At 34.6% G+C, this 25,301-nt stretch overlaps 1 protein-coding gene across 1 annotated transcript in view; it reads left to right on the forward strand.

Moving 5' to 3' along the window:
* Positions 1-374: 374 nt before the first annotated feature.
* The window catches only part of LOC138072379 (copine-8-like), a 28,215-nt gene continuing 3,288 nt past the window's right edge, over positions 375-25,301 (forward strand). The window contains exons 1-5 of the mRNA XM_068963473.1: positions 375-557; positions 8,081-8,208; positions 11,305-11,407; positions 13,476-13,533; positions 18,174-18,247. Coding sequence (XP_068819574.1) covers positions 408-557; positions 8,081-8,208; positions 11,305-11,407; positions 13,476-13,533; positions 18,174-18,247 — 513 coding nt within the window. The 5' untranslated portion in view covers positions 375-407. The remainder of the gene's footprint in view (positions 558-8,080; positions 8,209-11,304; positions 11,408-13,475; positions 13,534-18,173; positions 18,248-25,301) is intronic.

Genomic DNA, 25,301 nt, shown 5'->3' on the forward strand with positions numbered 1-25,301 from the left:
AAATTATTTTTAGGCCTCTGGGGCTAAAACTCAAGAATTGCCTATGGCATTGACAATGAGAAATAATTTTTGAGAAAAGTCAGCATATCTTTGGGAAATTTTCTACATGTCTGATCTAATTTAATAAATATCTCTATGTCATTGTGCATCCAAAAGAAGCTACTGGGTTGACCAAAGTTCTGCTTGGATTTTTCCATAAAATGTTATGCAAAAACCTGAGTGAACTTTTTGGCCAACCCAATATTTAACACATTGTGAATGTAGGCAGAAAAACATATTATTGACATTTCAATCTGAAATAGATATCAAGAAAAATGTCTAAAAATTATACCTTTAGCTTGATCTCTCATGTTTTAATTTTTTTTCTATCATCAGGCAACCCTGCCCAGCCCACTTCTCTCCACTACATGAATCCTTATCAACTGAATGCCTATGGTATGGCACTGAAAGCAGTGGGAGAAATCGTTCAAGATTATGACAGTGATCAAATGTTCCCAGCTTTAGGTTTTGGTGCAAAACTGCCTCCGGATGGAAGGATATCTCATGAGTTTGCTTTGGTAAGAATACATGGAAATAATTGATATTTTGAAAAAAAAATAGTATTTTGGATCTTTTCATAGGTTCACTGCTTATGCTTTACTTGCTCATGTAGCAACTTCTTATGACGATAAAATCAGCTCAGTTTTAGTAAATGATTGATTTAGAAGTGTGATATTCATGGCAAAAAGATGAATAGATTAGCAACAAATCTACCTAAAGTGCGTATGATTTAAAACCTCTTCTGGTTTTCAGTTGCTACATAACACCTTCCATTATATTCATGATTTGTGGATCAAGAATTTGAGCATGATACAAGGAGAATGGTACGTTTGTTCAAGACACCTGGGCCACACCTGGGATGCTTTGATTGGCTAGAGATGGCTGGAATTGTTCTACTGGAGCCATATATCTGTTCCTTTCTGACTGTCGGTTGGATTCCTCAGTTTTCTTCATGTCATGTCTCCTGGAGCTAGTACCTCCACTAAGATGTCTCATTTGCTCGTGACTAATACCTGCAGCTAGGATGGCTGAAATACCTGGATTCTCTAGGCATCTTTCCTTCTTTCTACATACAGTTTGTCCATGTGGTTTTGTGGGCTTCATCACAGTGTAGTGGTCTCAAGGTAGTCGTATTTCTTACACAGCAATCAGCTTTCTCAGAGTGGATATTCTAAAAGGCTGGGGAAGAATCTTCAAGGACTTAGAAGTCTCAGAAAGTTATTTCTCCTACATTCCTTTTTGTCAAGCAAGTCACTAAGTTCACCCCAGTTTTGAGGTAGTAGAAGTAACCTTCACCTCTCAAGGGGAAGGGTATCAAAGAATGAGTAGCTATCCTTATTCTTCCATCTTCCAAAATGTCATTTCTTTTCAAATATAAAGGATCAGTTATTGGTAGAATTATTATTTTTCAAATGTAAAGCAATAATTATAGGTATAATTAATTATAATTTCAATATAATGCAGTAGATGTGACTCAAATATTTATCTAATTAATGTTTAATTTACATAAATCCACTCCTGTTGTATGATTACAAATAAGCAATGTACTGTATTCTACCTTTAAAATAAACTTCACACAGATAGTGCTTATAGGCCCAATCAGCCTTATTCTCACTTACATTTTTTGATAAAAATAATGGGAAAAACTATGTGGGAATGGTTAGATATCATTTTGGAAAATTTTTAAATTTTCCTAATAGAAATGCCTCCCTGCTATACTCTATATATTGTGAAATTAAAGTCTTCTGTGCCCAACAATTTTTGTAGGTATCTTCTGTTGTTTTTATTCTTGTTACAAAAACAATGTGTGGGATTTTTTTTTTTTTAGTTCTGCAAGAAAAATAGACAAATAAACAATTCAATTATTTAGTAATTACTGAGTATCAAGCCAGGTACTTTATGCTCATTTCTTGTACAATCTTCATAAAATTCTTGTCTGATAGGTCATGAGATGAGTGACACATCACACTACTATCAAGAGCCACTCATATTAAATACAGTGAAAAGAGTACCCCCAGGAGTTGTATAATTTAGCCCAGAGTCACAGAATTTAATCAGGTTTCCAGAAGACAGGACTTGAACCCAGGTCAGTCGTATTATAGAATCTTTGTTCTTAACCACTACTAAACCACATTTTTTAAAAGCATCTATAATAATACCACCTCTTAGATATGTCCTTTATGAGCCTCATTATGTACGCACACACACACACACACACACACACACACACACACACATACACTTACAGAACCTTCTATATGATGAGACTTTATCTTCTTTAATATATTTTAAGAGTTGTATTTTAATTTTTTCCCCATATGTATTCTTGATTTTTCTGTTCCATCACCCCCTTTTTGGGAAAGGTTGCTGGAGGTTTTAATTTTCTCCTGTGAAATAGCCCATATGCTACCACCCCCAATGTCATATAAAAAATGAATATCTGTTGTGATTTTGTTGTGTGCTGGAGAATTCAAATTTCCCAGAAATTTATAAGACCACAAAAATCACTCATGTGATCCTATATCTTGTGTGCCTCAGGAAAAAGGTCCTGACTATTTTAAAGCTTAAGAAAGGAATAATAAAAAATAATAACTATGCTAAACTAAATGATATTAATTTTCCTTCCACAAGTTTTTCCTCACCTTTGTGTATGATTTTTCTTCCATTTGTTCTCTAATTCTCTCCTTTTCTGCTTTTCCTGCCTCTATATTCATTCTTTACAACCAAACCTATGCAAAGGAGAAACTTTTTATTATTTGCATCTTAAATGATTGTTTGAACCAAACTCAGATATTTATAGAAGGTCACACTCTAAATTTATGAAAAATAGTTTCTAAAATTGGTGAAAGTGATGATGAAAATGCTTCATCTTTAATTTTACTTAATAATTATATGACTTTAACTTTTTTCAAAGCACTTTTTTCTTGAATAAGACAGACAAAGGTTAAGTAGATCTTCAGAGAGATAGTACTCCATTTAATTTTTGTGTTAACTTCATCCTAAATAACTACAATATATAACTGTAGATGCTGAAAACGGCAAATAGAAAAACTTCAGTCTATGTCAATCTGGCAATTAGTGTACTACCTAGTGTTACCAAACCCTCATATTTCCATGGTAAGAATTTGTGATATATATATATATATATATATAAACAATCATTAATGTTTATCAAACTGAATTCAAATAATCTTTCAGATAGCAAGGGAGGTGTCTCACTATTCACACTGCTCACTGAACCTGGGGTAGGTAAGGTGCAAGCAAGGAAGCTGGAAGAAGATTCAAGGAGCCATAGGAACTGCAGACATGTTTATTCTCTAATGGCTGGTGCGGCAGCCATGATGCAATCGTGCTGTATTCTCTGATGACTGACTCAGCAGACACAGCCATAACACAGCTGCAAGGGCTTTTCAGGTGGAGCTTATACAGTTTTACAGAAAAAAGGGGGCCCATGACCAAATGAGAGCATCATGACATGCAGGCACAGTGCTATAAATGATCTCAGATGTTACATAACCATGGAAAGTCATTATTTATGGAACATGAGGCAAAAGCAAGAGGTCCTGGGGCAAGAGAACCTGACTACTGCCATCATGGCCAATTGCTCTTTCCCTGCAAGAGCTCTTTAACAAAAATTTTAAATCCCTAATTGGTGAGTTTGAGGCTGGCACCAATGTTGAAGTTGAGCTTTAATCAATCAAAAGGGTCTAAGGTAAACCCCAGCTTTTTATTTGAAATATGTGTAGGAATAGATATTGTGGAAAAAGAAAGGGCAAATATCCCCATATTACCACTTTAGCACTTTTGATTGTGGAATGCCATGGCTCACAATGATACTTGATGATTCATTACACTGTACCTGAAGATATAATTACTCATTACACTGTACCTGAAGATACTGAAGTTTTCAACAGTATGTGAACCAGGAACTTCCAGATGTTCAAGCTAGATTTAGAAAAGGCAGAGGAAACTGGAGATCAAATTGCCAACATCCTTTGGATCATCGAAAAAGCAAGAGAGTTCCAGAAAAAAACATCTACTTCTGCTTTATTGACTACGTCAAAGCCTTTGGCTGTGTGGGTCACCACAAACTGTGGAAAATTCTTAAAGAGATGGGAGTATCAGACCACCTGACCTGCCTCCTGAGAAACCTGTATGCAGGTCAAGAAGCAACAGTTAGAACTGGACATGGAACAACAGACTGTTTCCAAATCAGGAAAGGAGTATGTGAATGCTGTATATTGTCACCCTGCTTATTTAACTTATGTGCAGAGTACATCATGAGAAATGCTGGGCTGGATGAAGCACAAGCTGGAATCAAGATTGCTGGGAGAAATATCAATAACCTCAGATATGCAGATGACACCACCCTTAAGGCAGAAAGCGAAGAACTAAAGAGCCTCTTGATGAAAGTGAAAGAGGAGAGTAAAAAAATTGGCTTAAAGCTCAACATTCAGGAAACTAAGATCATGGCATCTGATCCCATCACTTAATGGCAAATAGATGGGGAAACAATGGAAACAGTGATCATTGAGACTTTATTTTTGGGGGCTCCAAAATCACTGCAGATGGTGACTGCAACCACAAAATTAAAAGATACTTGCTCCTTGGAAGAAAAGCTATGAGCAACCTAGACAGCATAGTAAAAAGCAGGGACATTACTTTGCTAGCAAAGGTCCATCTAGTCAAATCTATGGTTTTTCCAGTAGTCATGTATGGATGTATGAGTTGGACTATAAAGAAAGCTGAGTGCTGAAGAAATGATGCTTTTGGACTGTGGTGCTGGAGAAGACTCCTGAGTCCCTTGGACTGCAAGGAGATCCAAGCAGTCAATTCTCAAGGAAATCAGGCCTGAATATTCATTGGAAGGTCTGATGCCGAAGCTGAAACTCCAATTCTTTGGCCACCTGATGGGAAGAACTGACTCATTGCAAAAGACCCTGATGCTGGGAAAGGCTGAAGGTGAGAGGAGAAGGGGACGACAGAGGATGAGATGGTTGGATGGCATCACCAACTCAATGGACATGAGTTTGAGTAAGTTCCTGGTTTGGTGATGGACAGGGAAGCCTGCCGTGCTGCAGTCTGTGGGGTCGCAAAGAGACGGACACAACTGAGTGACTGAACTGAACTGAACTGAAGATACAATAGTGTAAAGGAAATATTAGGAGGAAATATTTCTAATAATCACATGGTCAGAGACCTTAAAAGAAAATCTTCTTCCCTCTTCCTTAATAAACAACAAAATTAAATGTATTTATTTTCAAAAACATTCTGCATTTTACTTTTGTGTTAGAGCCTCACATAAGCTTATTTTTATTTGTCTTAACAAGCAAAAAACAATTCCCCTTGTTATTGTTTTAAGAAATAAATTTTTTAAAGACTTAGAAAATCATTCTATCAACATACATAAAAAGGGGGGGTGGAGAATGGTACCTTGTTATTTCCAGAGGAATAAAGGAAATACATAGTTTTATAGGAATATAAATCCCGTCCCAGGCAAAATGTTCAAATGCTGATCAAAAAGTAACTCAGAACTATCCTGGTTTGTAATTGTTCCCTTAAGGCAGATATATAATATATTTTATGCCCAAAATCAGTAATGAGTTTTTATTTTAACTAGCTTTATACCTTATCAAGCAAAAGAACAACCTAAACTTATATTTAAAGGAAGGTTAATTAAAGGTCAGCTCAGATTAGCATCAAAAAAATCAAAACATCAAAAAAATTAACGTCAAAAAAAATTAAAAATTTGCTATTTTGTGCTAAATATTATACTTTCATGTTTTAATTTGAATTTGTATAGTCAATTCTATAATATAAATAGTTATTTTATTACTTTTATGATTTAGAAGTTACATGAGGGTTAATTAATAAATTTTGAAGGAGAAGACAAAATTTAAAGAACAAGGTGGATATAAATTATTCTTTCACAGGTGACAAAATTGAAGTCATTGGTAACATTTGCGTTAGTTCACTAAGATCCTCAGTCTTTCAAATGCTTAGGATTTTGTAATATTGTTACATAGTGGTGGTTTCCTGGTGGCTCAGATGGTAAAAAATGTGCTTGCAATGCCAGAAACCTGTGTTCAGCCCCACAGGTTTGGAAAGATGCTCTTGAGAAGGAAATGGCACCAGCATTCTTGCCTGGAGAATTCCATGGACAGAAGCTACAGTCCATGGTGTTGCAAAGCGTCAGACATGACTGAGCAGCTAACACTTTCACACTTTGATTGTTCAGATAAAACATATACATGCTCATTATGTTTAAGCATAGTGACTATGTTTAGTTGGGCTTCCCTGATAGCTCAGTTGGTAAAGAATCCGCCTGCAATGTGGGAGACCTGGGTTCAATACCTGGGTTGAAAAGATCCCCTAGAGAAGGGAAAGGTTACCCACTCCAGTATTCTGGCCTAGAGAATGCCATGGGCTGTATATTTCATAGGGTACCAAAGAGTCAGACATGAAAGCAGCGACTTTCACTTACATGCTTAAGCATGGTTACTGTGTCTAGTGTTTTAAAAACATAACTACAATTTTATATATATATACATATTACCCCCTTCCAGAGGTGGAGCCTAATTCCTCCTCCCTTGAATGTAGGCTACACTTAGTGACTCATTTCTAAAAAGTAGATGAAAGTAAAAGCAATGCTCTGCAACGTATAAGATTAGTTTCTGAGCTTATTGGAGCTTCCTCCTTGCTCTCATTTTGGAGAAGTTAGCCACTTTTGTTGCATAATGTTGGAATACACAAGCAGCCCTGTGCAAAGTTCCTTTAGCTTATCACCAGCAAACCATACAGGTGAGCCTTCTTAGAAGCAGATTGTCCAACTCTGGTCTTGCTTTCAGATGACTGCAGCCCAGGTCAGCTTCTTGACCGTAAGCTCTTGAGAGATCCAGAGCAAAAATCACCTGGCTAAAATATGGGATAATAAATACCTACTGTTTTAAGCCACTACCTTTTGGAATGGTTTGCTAAATAACAATAGACAACAATGCCTTATTGTGTTATTTGTGGAATCTGGACTCAGAATTAAACCTAATAACAGAGCATTCAGAGAATGAGAAAGCTGAACCAAGTCTCCAGTTGCCCTTCTAGGTTCTATCTGCCGAATAAGAACTCCAGTGCTGTGCTAAGTCACTTCAGTCATGTCCGACTCTTTGCAACCCCATGGACTGTAGCCTGCTAGTCTCCTATGTCTATGGGATTCTTCAGGCAAGAATACTGTAGTGGGTTTCCATGCCCTCCTCCAGGGGATCTTCTGAACCCAGAGATCAGCCCACGTCTCTTACATCTCCTGCATTGCAGAAGGATTCTTTACCACTGACCACCTAGGAAGCCCAAGAACTCCTGTGGCAAGCTCCAATTCCATTGAACAATATGAACAAGTCTCTCTGATTTTTTTCACTTTATCTTGTCGTGATGTTACTCACACCAAATTATATTCCCTTTGATCCCTTCTTTTTGGGGGGTTATCAATTTTGGCCTGAAAATGTGCAAGTGGCAGATATTTTACGTTTTTACTTCCATTAAAAAAGAAACTATTTGAATTGATAGTATTTTTCCTGATTTTTGTACACATCACTGCAGAAAGCTTGGAAAATACAGAATAATCTAAACAATCAAATAAAAATTGACAATTATATAACCACTCAGAGGTAGCCACTATTAATATTTGTTTCCTTCTTTTCAGATTTTTATATGTTCATCTCTGCATGTTCCGAGATCTCTGTATAAGTATTAATCATAAAATGTGATATTCAACTTCTCAAGATTATTTAGAATTTTCTTCTGCCTGTTAGCTGAAAAGTATCCATTTTTAATGATTGCACATTACTGCATATCACAATCTATTTAATATTGATATGTTATAATCTATTGTTGATTACTCAATTTATTATTATTATTTGCTATTATAAATATATAACTGAGTTTTCTTTGCAAAAAGCTTTCTGGATATCAACATGTGTTGTTCTCTTTTTTAGTTTATTTTTATAGACATTATTCATTCTTTTCCTGTTTTTGCTATAACTTTCTACAGAATGGGAACCCCCAAAACCCCTACTGTAATGGCATTGATGGTGTCATGGAAGCTTATTATAGGAGTCTGAAATCTGTGCAACTGTATGGGCCAACAAATTTTGCTCTTGTAATTAATCATGTAGCAAGGTAAGTAAATAATTTGTTTATTTTAGTGTGCTAGACCAGAATGAAATCATAATTTTATTGTTGGCATGGCTCCACAAATGAAAGTTGTTTTCTAATAATTTACCTCCGAGAAAGTGAAGGAAAAGATATACAGTAAAAAGAATCTCCATTGAGCTATCATGATACTTCAATAAGAACTTTATATCAAAATATCAAATGAAAACTATACACTGGTTTATGTTAGGACCTATATTTGTTCAACCAAGGAAAAAAATTGTATTATTTGAATAAGCATCCATGAGAGCAATATCGATCACAATCTCAGTTGTGAAATCACTCATATCTAAGATTATATTCCATAGCAACATAGAAGTAATAAGAGATTGAATTCTATGAAGACAACTAAAGCCTTTCAGTGATATATAGGACACATTATCTTAACCTCCCTGATATTAACATATAGTATATGATATTGAGATTAGAATATAATTACTTATTCTAAATACATGTTCTAGAAAAATTGTTAATGTAAAATTTTATATACATTTGCTTAGCATAACCTGGGTCTCCCACATTGTAGGCAGACGCTTTACCATCTGAGACACAAGGGAAGTTGCCCTAGTAAATTAGACACTACTTTTAAATCCCTAAAATATTTTTACTGACACAGTTTTAAATCCTATGAAACCCTGCCTAATTTTTAGGTAATTGAAAAGGAACAACTCTCATAGCTTTCCCAATATGTAACCAAAACTAAAAAAGTACTGCATTTGAATTACTGAAGTTCTGTATTTGAAGGTTCTGGTACTTTACCATCTCCCTGTTAGATATGGTCAGGCTTCCCTGGTGGTTCAGTGGTAAAAGAATCTGCCTTCCAGTGCAGGAGATGCAGTTTCAACCCCTGCATCAGCATAATCCCCTAGAGGAGGAAATAGCAACCCACTCCAGTATTCTTGCCTGAGAATCCCTTGGGCAGAGGAATCTTGGTGAGGTACAGTCTATAGGATTGCAGAGTCAGACATGACTGAGCATACACAAGTGCATTAGACATGATCAGCAACTTAAATATGTTCTACTTTTCATTACCTGGGACGTAGACATGATAATAAAATATCCCTGCACCCAGGACAGTGGACTCTCCTGTGGAATTCCATCTCAGGTTTACACTGATACATTGACAATGTTTTTTTCTGAGTGTGACCCTTTAGATCAGGTTTTTCAAGCATTTTCAGCTACAATTTGTATTCTTATCAATTTTATGGGTTTTCTTGGTCGCTCAGTGGTAAAGAATCTGCCTGCCAATGTAGGAGATGTGGGCTTGATCCCTTGGTCAGGAAGATCCCCTGGAGAAGGAAATAGCAGCCCACTACAGTATTCTTGCCTGGGAAATCCCATGGACAGAGGAGCAAGGCAGGCTTACAGTCCATGGAGTCACAAAAAGTCAGACATGACTTAGCAACTGAACAACAACAATGAACCTTACATCTCAACCCTGGACACACATAATTAAAATAAAATAATATGAAATAATATTTATTCTTAACTCATATTTTCTTTTTTTATTACTATGGTTTCCTTTTCTTTTCTGTTACTTTTTTAATGCAAATCTTGACCCGTGAAATTGATTTCAAAATTCACTGAGTCATTACTTGTAATTTGAAAAATACTTCCTAGCTTATTGTGTTACATAGATGAGTAATATTATCTATACTTTCTTTTCCTAAGTCTTTGATAGCCATCAAATAAAGCAGAATGAAAAATTATATTAATGCAAGATAAATTATACTTGATTCTTACTCTCTTACACACTGTCATACCCATCACTGTTTTATGAAAAGATAAAAATGATAGAACCTGTTTTGTGTGAATTCATTATTATAAATAAATAACTTATTACCAGTGTTTACCAATTAATTTCATAGATTTTGTGCTGCTATATCTTTGCTGTAAAAGTTAAACTTTTAGCTATAAAGTTTGCCCTGATATATTAGGCCATTGGTTTGTCCACAATGTATTCAAACTTTATTATTATAGAGTCCATCAGGTACTGATTTTCATTGATAATCAATAGATATTTCATTGAAATAATTTTTCTGTGATTTACTTGATGATTTTTTATAAACTGTCCTCTATGAGCACCATAATTCTTCCTCATTACTAGATATGACCAATATACTAGTTATGTACTAAAAGTCATGAAACATATTCTATTGAGAATATCATCAAGATACTCAGAATGGTAGAACAAAATGGAAAAAGAGAGGAAATATAGTAATAAAATTCTCCCGTATATTTCTAGTATTATTTGGTGAGAATTATGCAGTAGAGTACAGAAAATAAGTACTAGAATATGTTCTCATTACATGCCTAATTTTTGTCTTTGATTTTTATATTTTCCTTCTCATCTTTCACCAATTTAACATGTATTAAAGACCTAAAACTATAGCTTTGTCAAAAAAGTATTTCTTCAGTTGCATTTTTATAAGTAAGATAAAACTCACATGACATAAAACCAACCATTTTAAAGTTTACAGTTCAATGACATTCAGCATTTTCACAGTGTTATGCAATCATCACTGCTATCTAGTTCCAAAACAAGAATAACAATCATTTATATAATTTAACATGTGTAAAAATCTACCAGTGTATAACAATATAAATATTTACTACCATACATGAAATTTCCTTATTAACAATAGAAAGTTGCATTATCTTGATTTTAAAGATAAGAAAGTAAAGTTCAGATAGTTTATGTAATTTATGCAGAAGGCTATACACATTATGTGTTGCTTAGACAAGATATCTATTTCCAAAAGCCATAGCCATTCCTCTGTGGTAACATGCCTTCCAGCTCACCTTTTATTTGTGAATGAATTTCTAAGGCTGCCCAACATTTCTGTGTGCCAGCATCCAGTATGCTGTTATTCTAGTGTGCTATTTCAGAGAAAAAAAAAAATTGTATATTTGAGAATTTGCCTAATATAGGCTCATAACAAATGTTGAAATATTTTCTTGAGATTAACAGATGTGTTGACTATTCCTAATTATATTTAGCAGCTATCATGTGAGAGAAACTGTTTTATTTTGGGTATTGTTTACCTTTTATTTGCCTTTCAGATATGCTGCTTCCGTAAAGGATGGCTCCCAGTATTTTGTGCTCCTAATTGTGACAGATGGTGTTATCTCAGATATGGCTCAAACTAAGGAGTCCATAGTTAACGTAAGTAGGAATCATTCTGTCTTGGGCTGGCTAAACGAAAGCATTGTGCTACTTAGGTTAATTAACTGAAGTCTTAGTTGACTTAACAGTGAAACAAAATGTCCATGCCTTTGCAGCCAGTGCATTATCTAGACAACTCTTTTATAAATGAAAATAAATCATATCATCAACTTCATGTGCATGAGTGTGTTTATTAGTTTCATGTGTATAGTCTTACAATTTGTACAGAATATTTCTAAATATTTGCATTTCAGTTACAGGAGAACTGTGATAATTTCTATGTTTATAGAACTGGATGGGGACTAGTTTCTAATTATGTGCTACATTTATGATTAATTGATTATCTTCTTTAGTAGACTATAATCTATAAAATCTATATTTACTAGATTGCAATCTATAAAATTATATCTGGTTTTACTTACCTTTCTATATTCAAGTTGAGCAGTATTTGACACAAAGTAGACATTAGTAAAAATGGTTGTATGAAAGATTATCATATTTCATAATTATTAATGGCTTATTAATGACATAATTATTAATAGCATATAATTAGCTGTTTGTGTGAGAAAAATTAGTTACATGTGGGAAAAAATAAAATTTTTATAGACATATACTTAGCAAAACCAAACACAAAATGAAAGAGAGGTAAAAGCTTGCACATTATGTGGCACACTGTCTTGCATAATATGTGGAGCCTGGATGGAAAGAAAGTTTGGGAAAGAATGGATATATGTATATGTATGACTGAGTCCCTTCACTGTTCACCTGAAACCATTGTTGATTGACTATATTGGTCTTCCCTGGTGGCTCAGATGGTAAAGAATCTACCCGTAATGCAAGAGATCTTGGTTTGATCCCTGGGTCAAGAAGATCCTCTGGAGAAGAGAATGGCTATCTACTCCAGGATTCTTGCTTGGAGAATTCCATGGACAGAAGAGCCTGGCGGTCTACAGTCCATGGGGTCGCAAAGAGTCAGACATGACTGAGCAACTAACACTTTCACTTTCACTCCTATACAAAATAAAAAGTTAAAAAAAAAAAAAAAACTTGAAAGGTGTTTCTCCAAAGAAGATACACAAATAATCAACAAGCTATAAGAGCCTCAACATCACTAATATTTGGAAAATGCAAACCTAAACCACAGTTAGATATCACTTAACACCTGTTATGGTGGCCAACATTAAAATTTTTTAAAAAACTTAAAAAATAAACTAATAGGACATGTACTGAAGAACAGTTATTCATATTTCAATGACCTGGTGATGTGGTTGCTATATTGCTCCACCTTTCTGTTGGTGGATCTCATAGTCTTAGCATAAAATTATTTAATCATACTAATAATAACTTTCTATAATTATCATTTGTAGTCACACATTTACTATAAAAATTGCTTTTCCTAGCCATAACTATTAATGAGATAGAGTACTGCTTTTTCTTTGCAGGTGACCCTATTGGTAAAGAACCTGCGTGCCAATGCAAGAGTGGCATGGGTTCGATCCCTAAGTTGGGAAGATCTCCTAGAAGAGGGCACTGGCAACCCACTCCAGTAGTCTTGCCTGGAGAATCCCTTGGACAGAGGAGGCCGGCAGGCTACTGTCCATAGGGTTGCACAGAGTCAAACACAACTGAAGTGACTTAGCATGCATGCATGCACTACTTTTTCACAAATATGGTATCTTTTTTCACCTTTCAGTAACAAAAAGATCTTCAAATAGAGAAAGAACAAGAAAAAAGAGACTAAAGATACCCAGAGTCAGCTTAGGAAAATTTTGTCTGAGAATACCAAGTATAAGCAAATGCTCAGTTTAAAAAATATATATATATATATTATCCAAGACTGGTTATTCCTGAAGAAAATCCACATGAATTAGCATATGTACAGAGTTCAGAAAGGATGAAAGTGGAGTCAAGTATATTATTCTGTGTTAATATTAAATACATCCAAAAGTATTTGAATGAAATTATGTGAAAAAGTGTCAATACTTAGGATATTATTTTCTTCCTAATTCTTAGTTGTTTTCCTAATTCAGTTTCTTAACTGTGAACAAATTTTATATTCTCTTTGAAGGCTTCAAAACTTCCAATGTCAATAATTATAGTAGGTGTTGGACCAGCAGAATTTGATGGTGAGTAATAAAATTTCAATAGCATTAATTGGGAATTTATTAACTGTAACTCATCATGTACTTACATATCTATCACTCCTTTTTTTGCATATAGGGATCTGAGTGTGTATGTGGGTTTGTATACTATGTCCATGTACGTACAGACATAGATATCATATGATGGAGTCTATTGAAGCGAGCAAATTAAAAGAATGTCTTCTGAGTAGTTCATTATCTCTCTAGTATAGGTTAATTCAACCATGTAGCTTTCTGTTTTATTAGAGATGAATTGTACCTCAAAATATTTCTTAATATTGAATGATAAATTGAGTTTTTGTTCCTAAGGCAAAACACACTCTGGGTTCCCTAAAAACTTTTAAGGGTGAGCACTAAATAAATAAACCACTATGTTGAGAAGCATAATAATGGATTTTCAGACCTTGGCTTGTTGGTAGACATTATCTTTATAAATATTTATGTTCTGTCCTATGAAAGACCAAAGTACAATGAAAATGGATATGACTATCTGAAACTTAATAAGACTATATAATCATGCTAAATTCACTTATTGGGCAGTTTTCTGTTTCTGTTGGCTAAAGCCATCTTCAAATGCCAATTAGTGATGGGTGTTCATGTAACTAGTAATCTGGGTAAACTCTAAAGTTAGTCCATTTCTTGTCACCTGATGGATTCCTTTAAGAGAACTCTATGCTAGGTAGCAACTGTATAACCACATAATATTCACCTGATTCATGTGTTTTTACATTGATAATGAGAGTATTTAGCTTGGAACTTTAGAAATTAGAATAATTTTAAAATATTTGAAGCAACTTTTGGTATGTGACAGGTTAATTTAGGCACATAGGTGGCTAATCATAATATGATCATCACTAAGATGATTCTTGCCTAACCACCCAGGGCCTCCCCAGTACGGACAGTACAGGTCTGTCAGTCTCAGGAAAAACAACACAGCAGTTATATTGCTGATCTTGGAGGTTCTTTCCTTTGATTCCATACTTGGCTGGTCACACTTTGCATCATTATAATCTTCCAGTTTCTAAAGCAAAGTCAGTTTAGCCCTGCCTGCTGTTGCTCCTGCTAATATTTTCTCTGTCTCTGAATATTTACATCTGTTTTCATTGTCCATCAAGCATGAATCTGAGCTACCTCTCTGGAGTCAGGAAAACTAAGACACATCCTTCTTGTTAATACTTTGTGTACTTGATCATCTGCACTGAGCAGTGACAGGCTACAATTCACACACTTTACCAGTTGCTAGGTTAAAGTAATTCATGATTTCCTTTTCAGTTACTAATTTGCTTTTGCCTCTCAAGTATGCACTTTTCACTGGGTACATCCCAGCTCTCCAGGAGTCCTGTGGAAGACCATTGTTAGGTGTAAGACCTCAATCACTTGTTCCTCAACCTCCTACACATAATGTATGAATACAGAGCAACTGATATTTCCTGGTGAATATTTCTGGTCATGTATTTCTATTCAAAGCAGCAGGCACAGCTATTTAGGTACTACCCTCATACAATAGCCACACTTATTTAGTTTCTTCAATTCTTTTGTTCCCAATGAATTCTTGATCAGAGTTTTGAGGTATGAAAATTCATTAATTCCCCCTCTGATTTCTTGAACTAACTAAAAAAAAATATGCAAGAGTCACTCAAATAGAAATCAAAATGTAAGTTTTATTAATAGTAGTTCAGAATTAGAGAATCTGAGTTACCCTGTGCACAAACGCAGACTTCTTATTTCTTTTCTGCCCCCAAATTAAATGACCTCCCTTTTATGTCAAGGCCTCCTCTGGACAGGAGCAGAGCCTTGCCTATTTATCATACCACAGGGAGAAATTGCCTTCAACCTGAGGATAGAGTACTCCAAAAAGAGATTCAAGGTCAGTTCCATCTCCCAATCTTAGTTATCCTATGAATCACTCTTCTCATGAGGAAGAGTGATTGAAGATTATAGACATAAGGAATTTGCCTTCCCATAGAATTCTGTCTTGGGAATTAAAGTGAACTTTTCCTCTGGCAAGCCTATAAACAGGCAATTAGGGTCCTGAAACACCTGAATTTTGTTTTCACCCTGATGGAAGAAAATTTCTGAGTTACATTCAAGTTGTTATTATCTTATCAGAGGAGCCTTTTTCTAGGCACTTCCAAATCTACCATAAGTAAGTTTATATAGTATGCATATAAATTAGTAGGAAAAGACTGACGTAAAACTTGCATATTTTCTCAGTTAGCTACATAAATCCAACATCTACATGTATTTCAACCAAGAGGTTTACATAGGCAAGAAATAAAACATATTGCCATCTATTCTTTGAAAGTAGAGGAAATATAAATTAACTATTAGATTAACAAGTATTTAAATGTCTTATTTCTGAATTTCAGTGAAAATAATTTAAAACTTTCTGTATAATTTTTCAGGGCAGAATTTCTTTGTCCTTAAAATGCAACAAGTCAATGTAGTATCCATGTAATTGCCTTGATCCAAGTTTAGGAGAGGGGGGGAAATATAAGGGGTTCTAACGTCATTTTGTCTCCCAAGGCTAGAAAGAGATACAGGTCTGTTTCTTATACATCTTTTTTCCAGAGAGGGGATCGGGTGGGTAACCGGGGCTTATGATTTCAGGTTCCTTGAGGACCAGATGATCTGAAAAATTGAAGGATGAACATTTCCCTTCCACCACTTACATGCCATTTCTTTTCTTCTTGCTCTCAAATGTGTAGTTTCCAATTCTGCTACCTGCAGCCTTTTAACCCAAAGGACATACTGAAAAGTGGGTGATATTTTTATAGCATCTCATTCTAATACGTTGTTGCCTGAGTAACTGCCATTTTCTTTAACTGAAATGAAACACAAAGACCAATGGAGATTGTAGAGGACAGTGGAAGGTGAGGCCCAGAACATCATCTAATTTTTGTTGTCTATTTTTGAGTGAGTATAGGGTAATCATTATGAGTTATTAGCAAATTAGATAATATAGGAGAAAATTCTCTGATTGCTGACATGTCACCATCAGTGTTCATTTATGTCTCAAAGTAATATGAAAATTTTGAAAACAAACCTAGAAGAAAAAAGAAATTAATTATTGAAAATATTTGAGTATATTGAATTTTCCTATTGAGATCCCTAATAAATAGGAGAGAAAAATAGTTCTTTTGTATTTTGAATAATTTAATTGCCTTGTTAATGGATATTTATACAATTTACTAAATATTGACATATATTATATATCTAAACAGATTACTGGATGATGGTTCACTATCAAATTATGTGTACCGGCAATGTTTCACCCCAGATATTTATTCCTGAAAATATGTAGAAAAGTAAAACTTAAAAGACATGTTGTTAAAAAAAAAAAGGCATAACGATATAAAGAACAGTTTGATGGTTGCCAGAGGCTTGCCAGGGCTGGAGGTGGGTGAAATGGGTGAAGGAAGTCAAAAGGCACAAACTTCTAATTATAAAATAAATAAGTCATGGGGAAGTAATGTACAGTGTGGTGAGTATAATTAATACCATGTTGCATATATGAAGGCTGCCAAGACAATAGACCTTAAAGTTTTTATCAAAAGAAAAAGAATTTATAATCATGTATGGTCAGTTAGACTCATTATGGTGATCATTTCACAGTATACACAAATAGTGAATCATTACATTTTACTGCTAAAAATAATATAATGTTATTTTGCAGTTATAGCTCAATCAAAATAAAAATAGGAAAAACAGTAAAATATCTTTAGCTGAAATGCATTATCCAAGCACTGAAGAAAACAGTGAAAAGGTGAGGACTGTATTCTAGTGATTTTTAGAGGGCAAAAAGCAAACAGTTGGTTTGTGAAAGCAAAATGGCTCTCTGGAGTCTGGTGAATATCATGTGTATACAAAATGAGTTTCTAGTAACAGAATTATACTTTAAGTACAAATTAGCATTCCTTATGTAATTACTTATTTACAGAATTCTCACCAAAAAACATTAAACTCTGGAAAATGTTCTCAATTGCAGCATAACACTACTGTATACCAGCAATTCTGTTATATCACAGCATTCCCAAAAAGCAGTTGACCTATGTAATGTCAAAATTATTTTTAACCAATGAAAAAAATCATATCTCAGAGAGAGATGGTTTATCCAGTCACTAAAAACTTCTTGTTTTAAAATCTATTCACAAAAAGATTACAGACAATACGATTGCATAGTTTGTTGTAATTTCAAAGAGAATAAAGTTCAAATTGTTATTGGAAATTCCATAATGATTAGTACCAAGTTTCTTAAGTTAGAAAAAAAAAAAACATTAAAACTGAATGAATTAGCCTCATTTGATGAATCCATCATGTAAGCATGTAACCCAGAGTTGAGAATTTGTAGGATGGGAGATGTACCTAAAGACTTTTACACTGTATAGGCTCTCCTCACTTTTCAAAGCGTCACATGAGGTCTTCACTTGCTTTCTTCATTTGTAAAATTGACATTCAGTTAAGTTTTGGGGAAGAAATCACTGTGGAGATGAAAGGATCAGAAAGCTTTCTGCCTTTACATAGGACATTTTGTTATTTTATACACCTTGGTTTCCTTATTGCCTACATTGTTAGAGTATAATGGCTAAAATGCTTTGGATAAATTATACTATTTTATTTTCAAGCAATGGTTGAATTGGATGGAGATGATGTAAGAGTTTCCTCCAGAGGAAAATATGCTGGAAGAGACATTGTGCAGGTAAGAAATTTGATGAAAATTATTTATTTTGTTCATTGTGAATAGTCCATGTCAGTTCTAATTTGTAAATGAACACCTTAAATTGAAATCAAACCTCAGGTTCTGTTTAATTTAGGCAGATGATTATGAGATGCATGTTAAGTAAACGGGCCTAAAATAAGCACCCAGTTACTTTCCCCTGTACGTCATGTTCACCACATATAAAACAGAATTGTTATTAAGTATATTTTCTTACTTTATTATTACCAGAAAATATCATTGAGGTCTTTAGTAAAATTAAAATTCAGAAACACAACAGACTTTTAATGGTGTTTATTTATTTATTTTTTAGTACTCAATAAAGATTAAAAATATTTTTAAATAGCTGATACATATTCAACTAAACAGTAGAAACAAATAAAAATGTAAAATGTTTTATTTTTCTCATAGATTATTGCTAGAAAAGTATAAAAATACATCTTAGAATTATATATAAATACAAAAATTATATAAAGGGTATGTGTTAATATAGCAATATATAATAACCTAATAATTAGTATAATAGTATAATAAAATATAGCATAATAGTAGATTATATGTTTCTATATATAAATATATATATATATACACATGATTCATAATTCTGTTGGAATCAAGAAAAATACTTAACTGAAGTCTACTATTCTGGGAGGGAGTAGAAAGAAAAGAATCAGTTTAACCAAATTGTAACCAATACAGTAAGTCTATGATTGAAGCAACAGAGTTAAATCAATTAAACTTCTGCATACTTTAAAGTGTTTATATCTTTTAGAATGTCAGAAACAAAAACGACTATGAAATACACCTTTTAAATAGGAAATGGAAGTCTTGTTACAATTTGAGCACATGATTTAAAAGTTTTGAAAGTGCAAATAATAGAATTCAATATTATCTCCTAAATAATAACTTATATATTCACCCATAATATAGTCATTAAGAGAATCTGTTTGAAATCTAACAGAATTTGGTTCAAATTCTGGATTGTCCTCTGTGATAACTTGGACAAGCTTTCTAAATTTCAGTGTTCTGGCATTGTTGTAAAGATTTAATCATTAATGTATATAAAATACATTACTTAAATAACACTCAATAAAATGAAACAAAAATAATTTTTAAAATTAGAGAGGGAAAATAATAAATAATAAAAGATTAATCTTAACAAGTACAAATGCATTGTTCTTTATCAGTCAGCAAAGTTGTTTTAAGATAGAAACATCTGTATAACAATTTTTTAAGGAGATAATTAAATATGATTTAAACTTTTAACCTGGGGCTTCCCCGGTGGCTCAGAGGTTAAAGCGTCTGCCTGGAATGTGGAAGACCCGGGTTCGATCTCTGGGTCGGGAAAATCCCCTGGAGAAGGAAATGGCAACCCACTCCAGTACTCTTGCCTGGAGAATCCCATGGAAGGAGGAGCCTGGTAGGCTACTAGTCCATGGGGTCGCAAAGAGTCAGAAACGACTGAGCGACTTCACTCACTCACTCAAACTTTTAACCTAATGTTTACAAAGCACACACACATGAATAATTTGGTTAAAAGCATCTGACAAAGGCAACATGGTGATGTGGTCATCTACGAATCCCACAATGTTTTGTTTTTGTAATTAGCCAGTTTATTCACCTTAACCTGGTTAGCATAATTATAGATCCAGGTAATTGCACTTTTTTCCTAAAAGTCTCTCCACAATATTTGGTTCACAATTTCCTTAAAATCAAATTACTGCAAGGAAGTATAAATTTGAAGCCCCTTAAAATGTGTTATGTTTCTGTTTTGATGCATTTTTACAAAGTTAAAAGAGGCAACTTCATCTTTCATGGTATCATCTCAATGATGCTTAAAGGAAATTGACATTACTCTCTCCCTTAGAAAGTAGCTGCTTCCCAGGTGGCGCTAGTGGTAAAATATCTGCATGCCACACAGGAGACACGAGCGATGTAGGTTCGATCCCTGGGTAGGGACAATCCCCTGGAGGAGGAAATGGCAACCCACTCCAGTATTCTTGCCTGAAAACTCCATGGACAGAGGAGCCCACAGGCTACAGTCCATGGGGTTGCAAAGAGCCAGACACAGCTGAGCACACACACACATTAGAGGGTGGTTAAGATTGCTCGTAAGATTAAGATTTCCTTTAAGATGACTAATATATTACATTAGTGACAACCAAGTTTTTTAGTTATTTTATTAATAAAACAAAAGTTCCCTTGATCATGAAAGTCTTTTGTCTCTAATTGGATTTGCTACATTGGACAGAATATTGAGATAGGACTCAGGTCTACAAAATTATAATGTTATCATTCTGATCTTGAACAAGTCAATAAATTTCCCTTGAGCCTTTCTTTCATTATCTCCAGACTCCATCTCCATATATATATATAATGCAAAAATGCATTACAACAGCAACACAACACATTTTTAAGGACTTTAAATATATATATATATTCTCATTAAAAGTCAGAATCTTGAGACTAATATATCATCATAAAGTGACACTGAGGTCACCGAAGATTTCGAAGGCACCTGATTTTGAAGGCACCAAAGATTTTGAAGGCTAAAGACTCAAGGAATTGACTCAAGCTATTCTACCATATAAAGCTGAACTGAAAAAGTCATGAGATGTTACAGATACTGAACAGGATCTTCCCAGAGAATTAGTAGCCTCCTGAATGACAGTGGCGTCTTGACTTACATGTTTATATTTATTTAAAGATATTTGATGAATCCTTTTCTAATCTTATGGAAAAGTTCCTAAATGCTGATTATCTTTTAAAAATAGTTTGCAGAGTAATCATTTACATATCACATTGTATTCAAGAAGAATTAGCATTTTTCTCTCACCTTAATTAAAATCTCATAACATTGCACAATTACAGGTTTCCTGGTTCTTCCATTTACTAAAACATTTTTAAATGAATTATTTTTAAGAATAGAAATATTCTTGAATATTTATAACATTGAGGTTGCAAAGACACACCAAGAATATTGTCAATCTTCCTACCATCAGAAAATATCTAAGTCATCATAATCAGTGCTGTAAATACTGGTGGTTAAAATAATGTCAGAAAATAAGATCTATTTAGGCTGTCTTAACTTTTTGCTACTTTCAATTTCTTACACATTGCTAATCAAGTTAACACACTCCAAATGATATCCCAAATTTCTTAAGTGGACAAACAAAAGCCTAACTGTAAATGGAAGAAGGTAGCTGAGTTCCACAGAAGGTTGGAAGTGGTAGATGGGATTTTTATTATGTCAAATATTAACTGGCACCCAACTTCTCCATTGCTGGTGCTTTTCAGTCAGTAATGTCAGACTTTTTGCGACCCCATGGACTGCAGTACACCAGGCTTCCCTGATCTTCACTATCTCCCAGAGACTGCTCAAACTCATGTCCATTAAGTGGATGATGCCATCCAACATCTCATCCTCTGTCATCACCTTCTCCTTCTGCCTCCTATCTTTCCCAGCATCAGGGTCTTTGCCAATGGCTGGCTCTTCAATTCAGGTGGCCAATGCATTGGAGCTTCAGCAAAAGTCCTTCCAATGAATATTCAGGGTGGATTTCCTTTAGGATTGACTGGTTTGATCTCCTTGCTATCCAAGGGACTCTCAAGAGTCTTCTCTAGCACAACAGTTTGAAAGCATCAGTTCTTCGGCACTCAGCCTTCTTTATGGTCCAACTCGCACATCCATACATGACTACTGGAAAAACCATAGCTTTGACTATACAGAACTTTGTTGGCAAAGCATGTCTCTGTTTTTTTAATGTGCAGTCTTGGTTTGTCATAACTTTTCTTCCAAGGACCAAGCGTCTTTAAATTTCATGGTTATAGTCACCATCCACACTGATTTTGGAGCCCAAGAAAATAAAATCAGTCACTGTCGCCACTTATTCCCCATCTATTTGCCATGAAGTGATGGGACCAGATGCCATGGTCTTAGTTTTCTGAATGTTGAGTTTTAAGCCAGGTTTTTCACTCTCTTTCATCTTCATCAAGAGGCTCTTTTCATTCCTCTTCACTTTCTGCCATAAGGGTGGTGTCATCTGCATTTCTGAGGTTATTGCTATTTCTCCCAGCAACCTTGATTCCAGCTTGTGATTTATCCAACCTGGCATTCTGTATGATGTACTCTGCATATAAGTTACATAAGCCAGATGACATTATACAACCTTGATGTATTCTCTTCCCAATTTGGAACCAGGCCATTGTTCCATATCCAGGTCTAACTGTTGCTTCTTGACCTGCATACAGGTTTCTCAGGAGGCAGATAAGGTGGTCTAGTATTTCCAAATTTAAAAATTTTCCACAGTTTTTTGTGATCCGCACAGTCAGAGGCTTTAGCATAGTCAATGAAGCAGGAGTAGATGTTGTTTCTGGAATTCCCTTACTTTTTCTATGATCCAACAGATGTTTTCAATCTCTGGTTCCTCTGTCTTTTTTAAATCCAGCTTGTACATCTGGAAATTCTCGGTTCACATACTGTTTGAACCCTAGTTTAAAGGATTTTGACCATTACCTTCCCACTATGTGAAATGAATGCAATTGTGTGGTAGTTGGAACATTTTTTTGCATTGCCCTTCTTTGCAATCAGAACAAAAATTGACCCTTTCCTTCATGTCAAATCTTAAGTGGCATCCATCTTGTTTATATAATAATAATATTTAATCATTTATTAAGTCCTTCATATGCTAGGCAGGCTAAGAGCTATAATATTACTTCCCCTTGACCTTATGAGACAAGTACTTTGGTTATCATATTTTATTTTTTTAAAAAATGAAGTTTTATCTTTCTTGTCCATACTCACATAGCTAGTAAGAAGTAGTGAAATGAAAGTGGTAGTCGCTCAGTTGTGTCCAGCTATTTGCGATGCCATTGACTCCAGTCCCCCAGGCTCCTCTGTGCATGGAACTCTCCACGCAGGGATACTGGAGTATCTTTTGTCAGCGGATCTTCCCAACCCAGAGATCAAACCCAGTTCTCCTGCATCGTAGGCAAATTTGTTACCATCTGAGCTACCTGGAAAGCCCAGTAAGAAGTAGAGTCACATCGTAATCTTGAAATTTCTTATTATAAAATATTTAACAAGTACTTTATATATCTTTTATTCTAAAACCTAAACATAGCATTTAAGATGATACATGGCTTGACTCTAATCTTCCTTTTTAGCTATACACAAACACAAGCAAACACACATGCCCACTTTGCCCAGGCCAATAGGACAATTAACTGTCTTTGCATCACCCATTTCTGTAGTTCTGCTCTTATTTTCTTTTGTCATTTTACCTGGAATACTCTTCCCCCTCATTGGGCTGATTGAAACCCGGCATTTTGAAATTTCCCAGTGTACACAGCCTTTTACAAAGCTCTCCCTCTTAACACTTGAATAAATTTCCCCATTCTTTCACTTTATTAACATATTATTTTATATCTTCCTCAAAATACTGGCCACTTTGCCTTTTAATGTTTATAAATTAGGACGCTGAAGCCCAAGATGGAACGTTAACCAACTTGTGAAAAATTATTTAGGTCACAAGTCCGTAGATCCAAAAAGTCGGCAGAGTTCTGATTCCAAAATCTTTTCTGTTACAATGCATCCACTCTCCTAAAAGGCCAAATTATAATTAAGATTAGAAAGATCTATTCCCCTTTTCATATCACTGTAGTAGTTAATGTATAAGAGATCAATTTGAATTTAATCAATATCTCTGATACATACAACTATCTGATCTTGGGGTAAGTTAATTAAACTTAAAGTTTTTATTTTCTTCTTTGTAAGTTCATAATATGCTTATAAGAACTAAATAGATATTGTACTAAATCACTCAGCAGAAAGCCTCCCAACTGCCAGTTGCTCAAAAAATTAATATCAGTATCAGTTATTATTGACAGTATATTAGCATAGTCCAGTGGGAAGGCATTTTTATATCATTGTGTCCTAGCAGCTAGCTGTACCTTGACATATGACATTGTTGTCAGTCTTATGTGTGATTATATTCATTGTCTCAAGGTTCACTCTCATATGGCTATAATATAAACAGCATGCAGGATGAGATTCTATTGTTATTATAAAACTTAAGTGAGTTATTTTCTAAAGCAATATATGTAAAGGTTTTCCATGTATTTGTTTGCTTGCTTATGCTATGAATTGGCCATTGAATATAATGCAGTATCATTTATCCTGGCTTCATTCAGCTGCTATCCAGCCTATCATTCCCTTAAAAAATATATTTAAATCATATCTTCCATTAAAAGGTAAATAATAACCTTGAAGGCTTAGACATGAAATGCTCTAATGGAGCTCTGCAAAATAGGAACAAATAAATTGAACAGAACTGCAATTAAAAGCTCATTTGCCCAAACTGATTCAAACTTTTTTCACAAATAGGCAAAGTTAGCTGTTAGAGCAACTCTGTAGAACATTTTCCTTATTCTGGATCTAAGTATAAAATAAAGATGCAGAGTGTCAAGGATATGGTATATTTCCACTGAATAGAATGCATTTATTGGTATTCTTCATATGAATGTGATAAATTCGTTCAAAGTAAAAATTGATTTGTTCCTCTAACCTAAACAGTTTAAGGGTCCAAGTTAATTTATGGTACTAGTCAGTGACCAACATACATTCATAAGTGTGTAGGTGTTATTTTGAACAGGAGGTCCCTAGGTATAGTGATCAGAAATAAGTGATTAAAAGGGACAATAAACAGAAGGATCTGATAAATTGAGTGGGAAATTGTTACTGTAGAAGTATATGAACAATAGTCCAGGAAGAAAGAGAGTATAGTTTTGTCATGAATAGTGTGAGGTTCAACATTGATAGGAGGTAAAGGAAACAGAGTCACTTGTCATTTTCATGTCTAACTTAGGGAAGTGCTTCTTGACTTACTGAAGAGTTGAATGTTCCTTTGGAAAGGATGAAATAATTTAGGTTAGTGAGTAGAACATTCTCAGCCATCTTTTTCTCCACTCCCAACACACATATGGGATGAGGCATACTCCTGTTGATAATATCACAGGGACTCTTAACTCAGGGGCA

Source organism: Capricornis sumatraensis, unplaced genomic scaffold (genome assembly GCF_032405125.1).
Source record: "Capricornis sumatraensis isolate serow.1 unplaced genomic scaffold, serow.2 scaffold13, whole genome shotgun sequence".
Taxonomy (NCBI): Eukaryota; Metazoa; Chordata; class Mammalia; order Artiodactyla; family Bovidae; genus Capricornis; species Capricornis sumatraensis.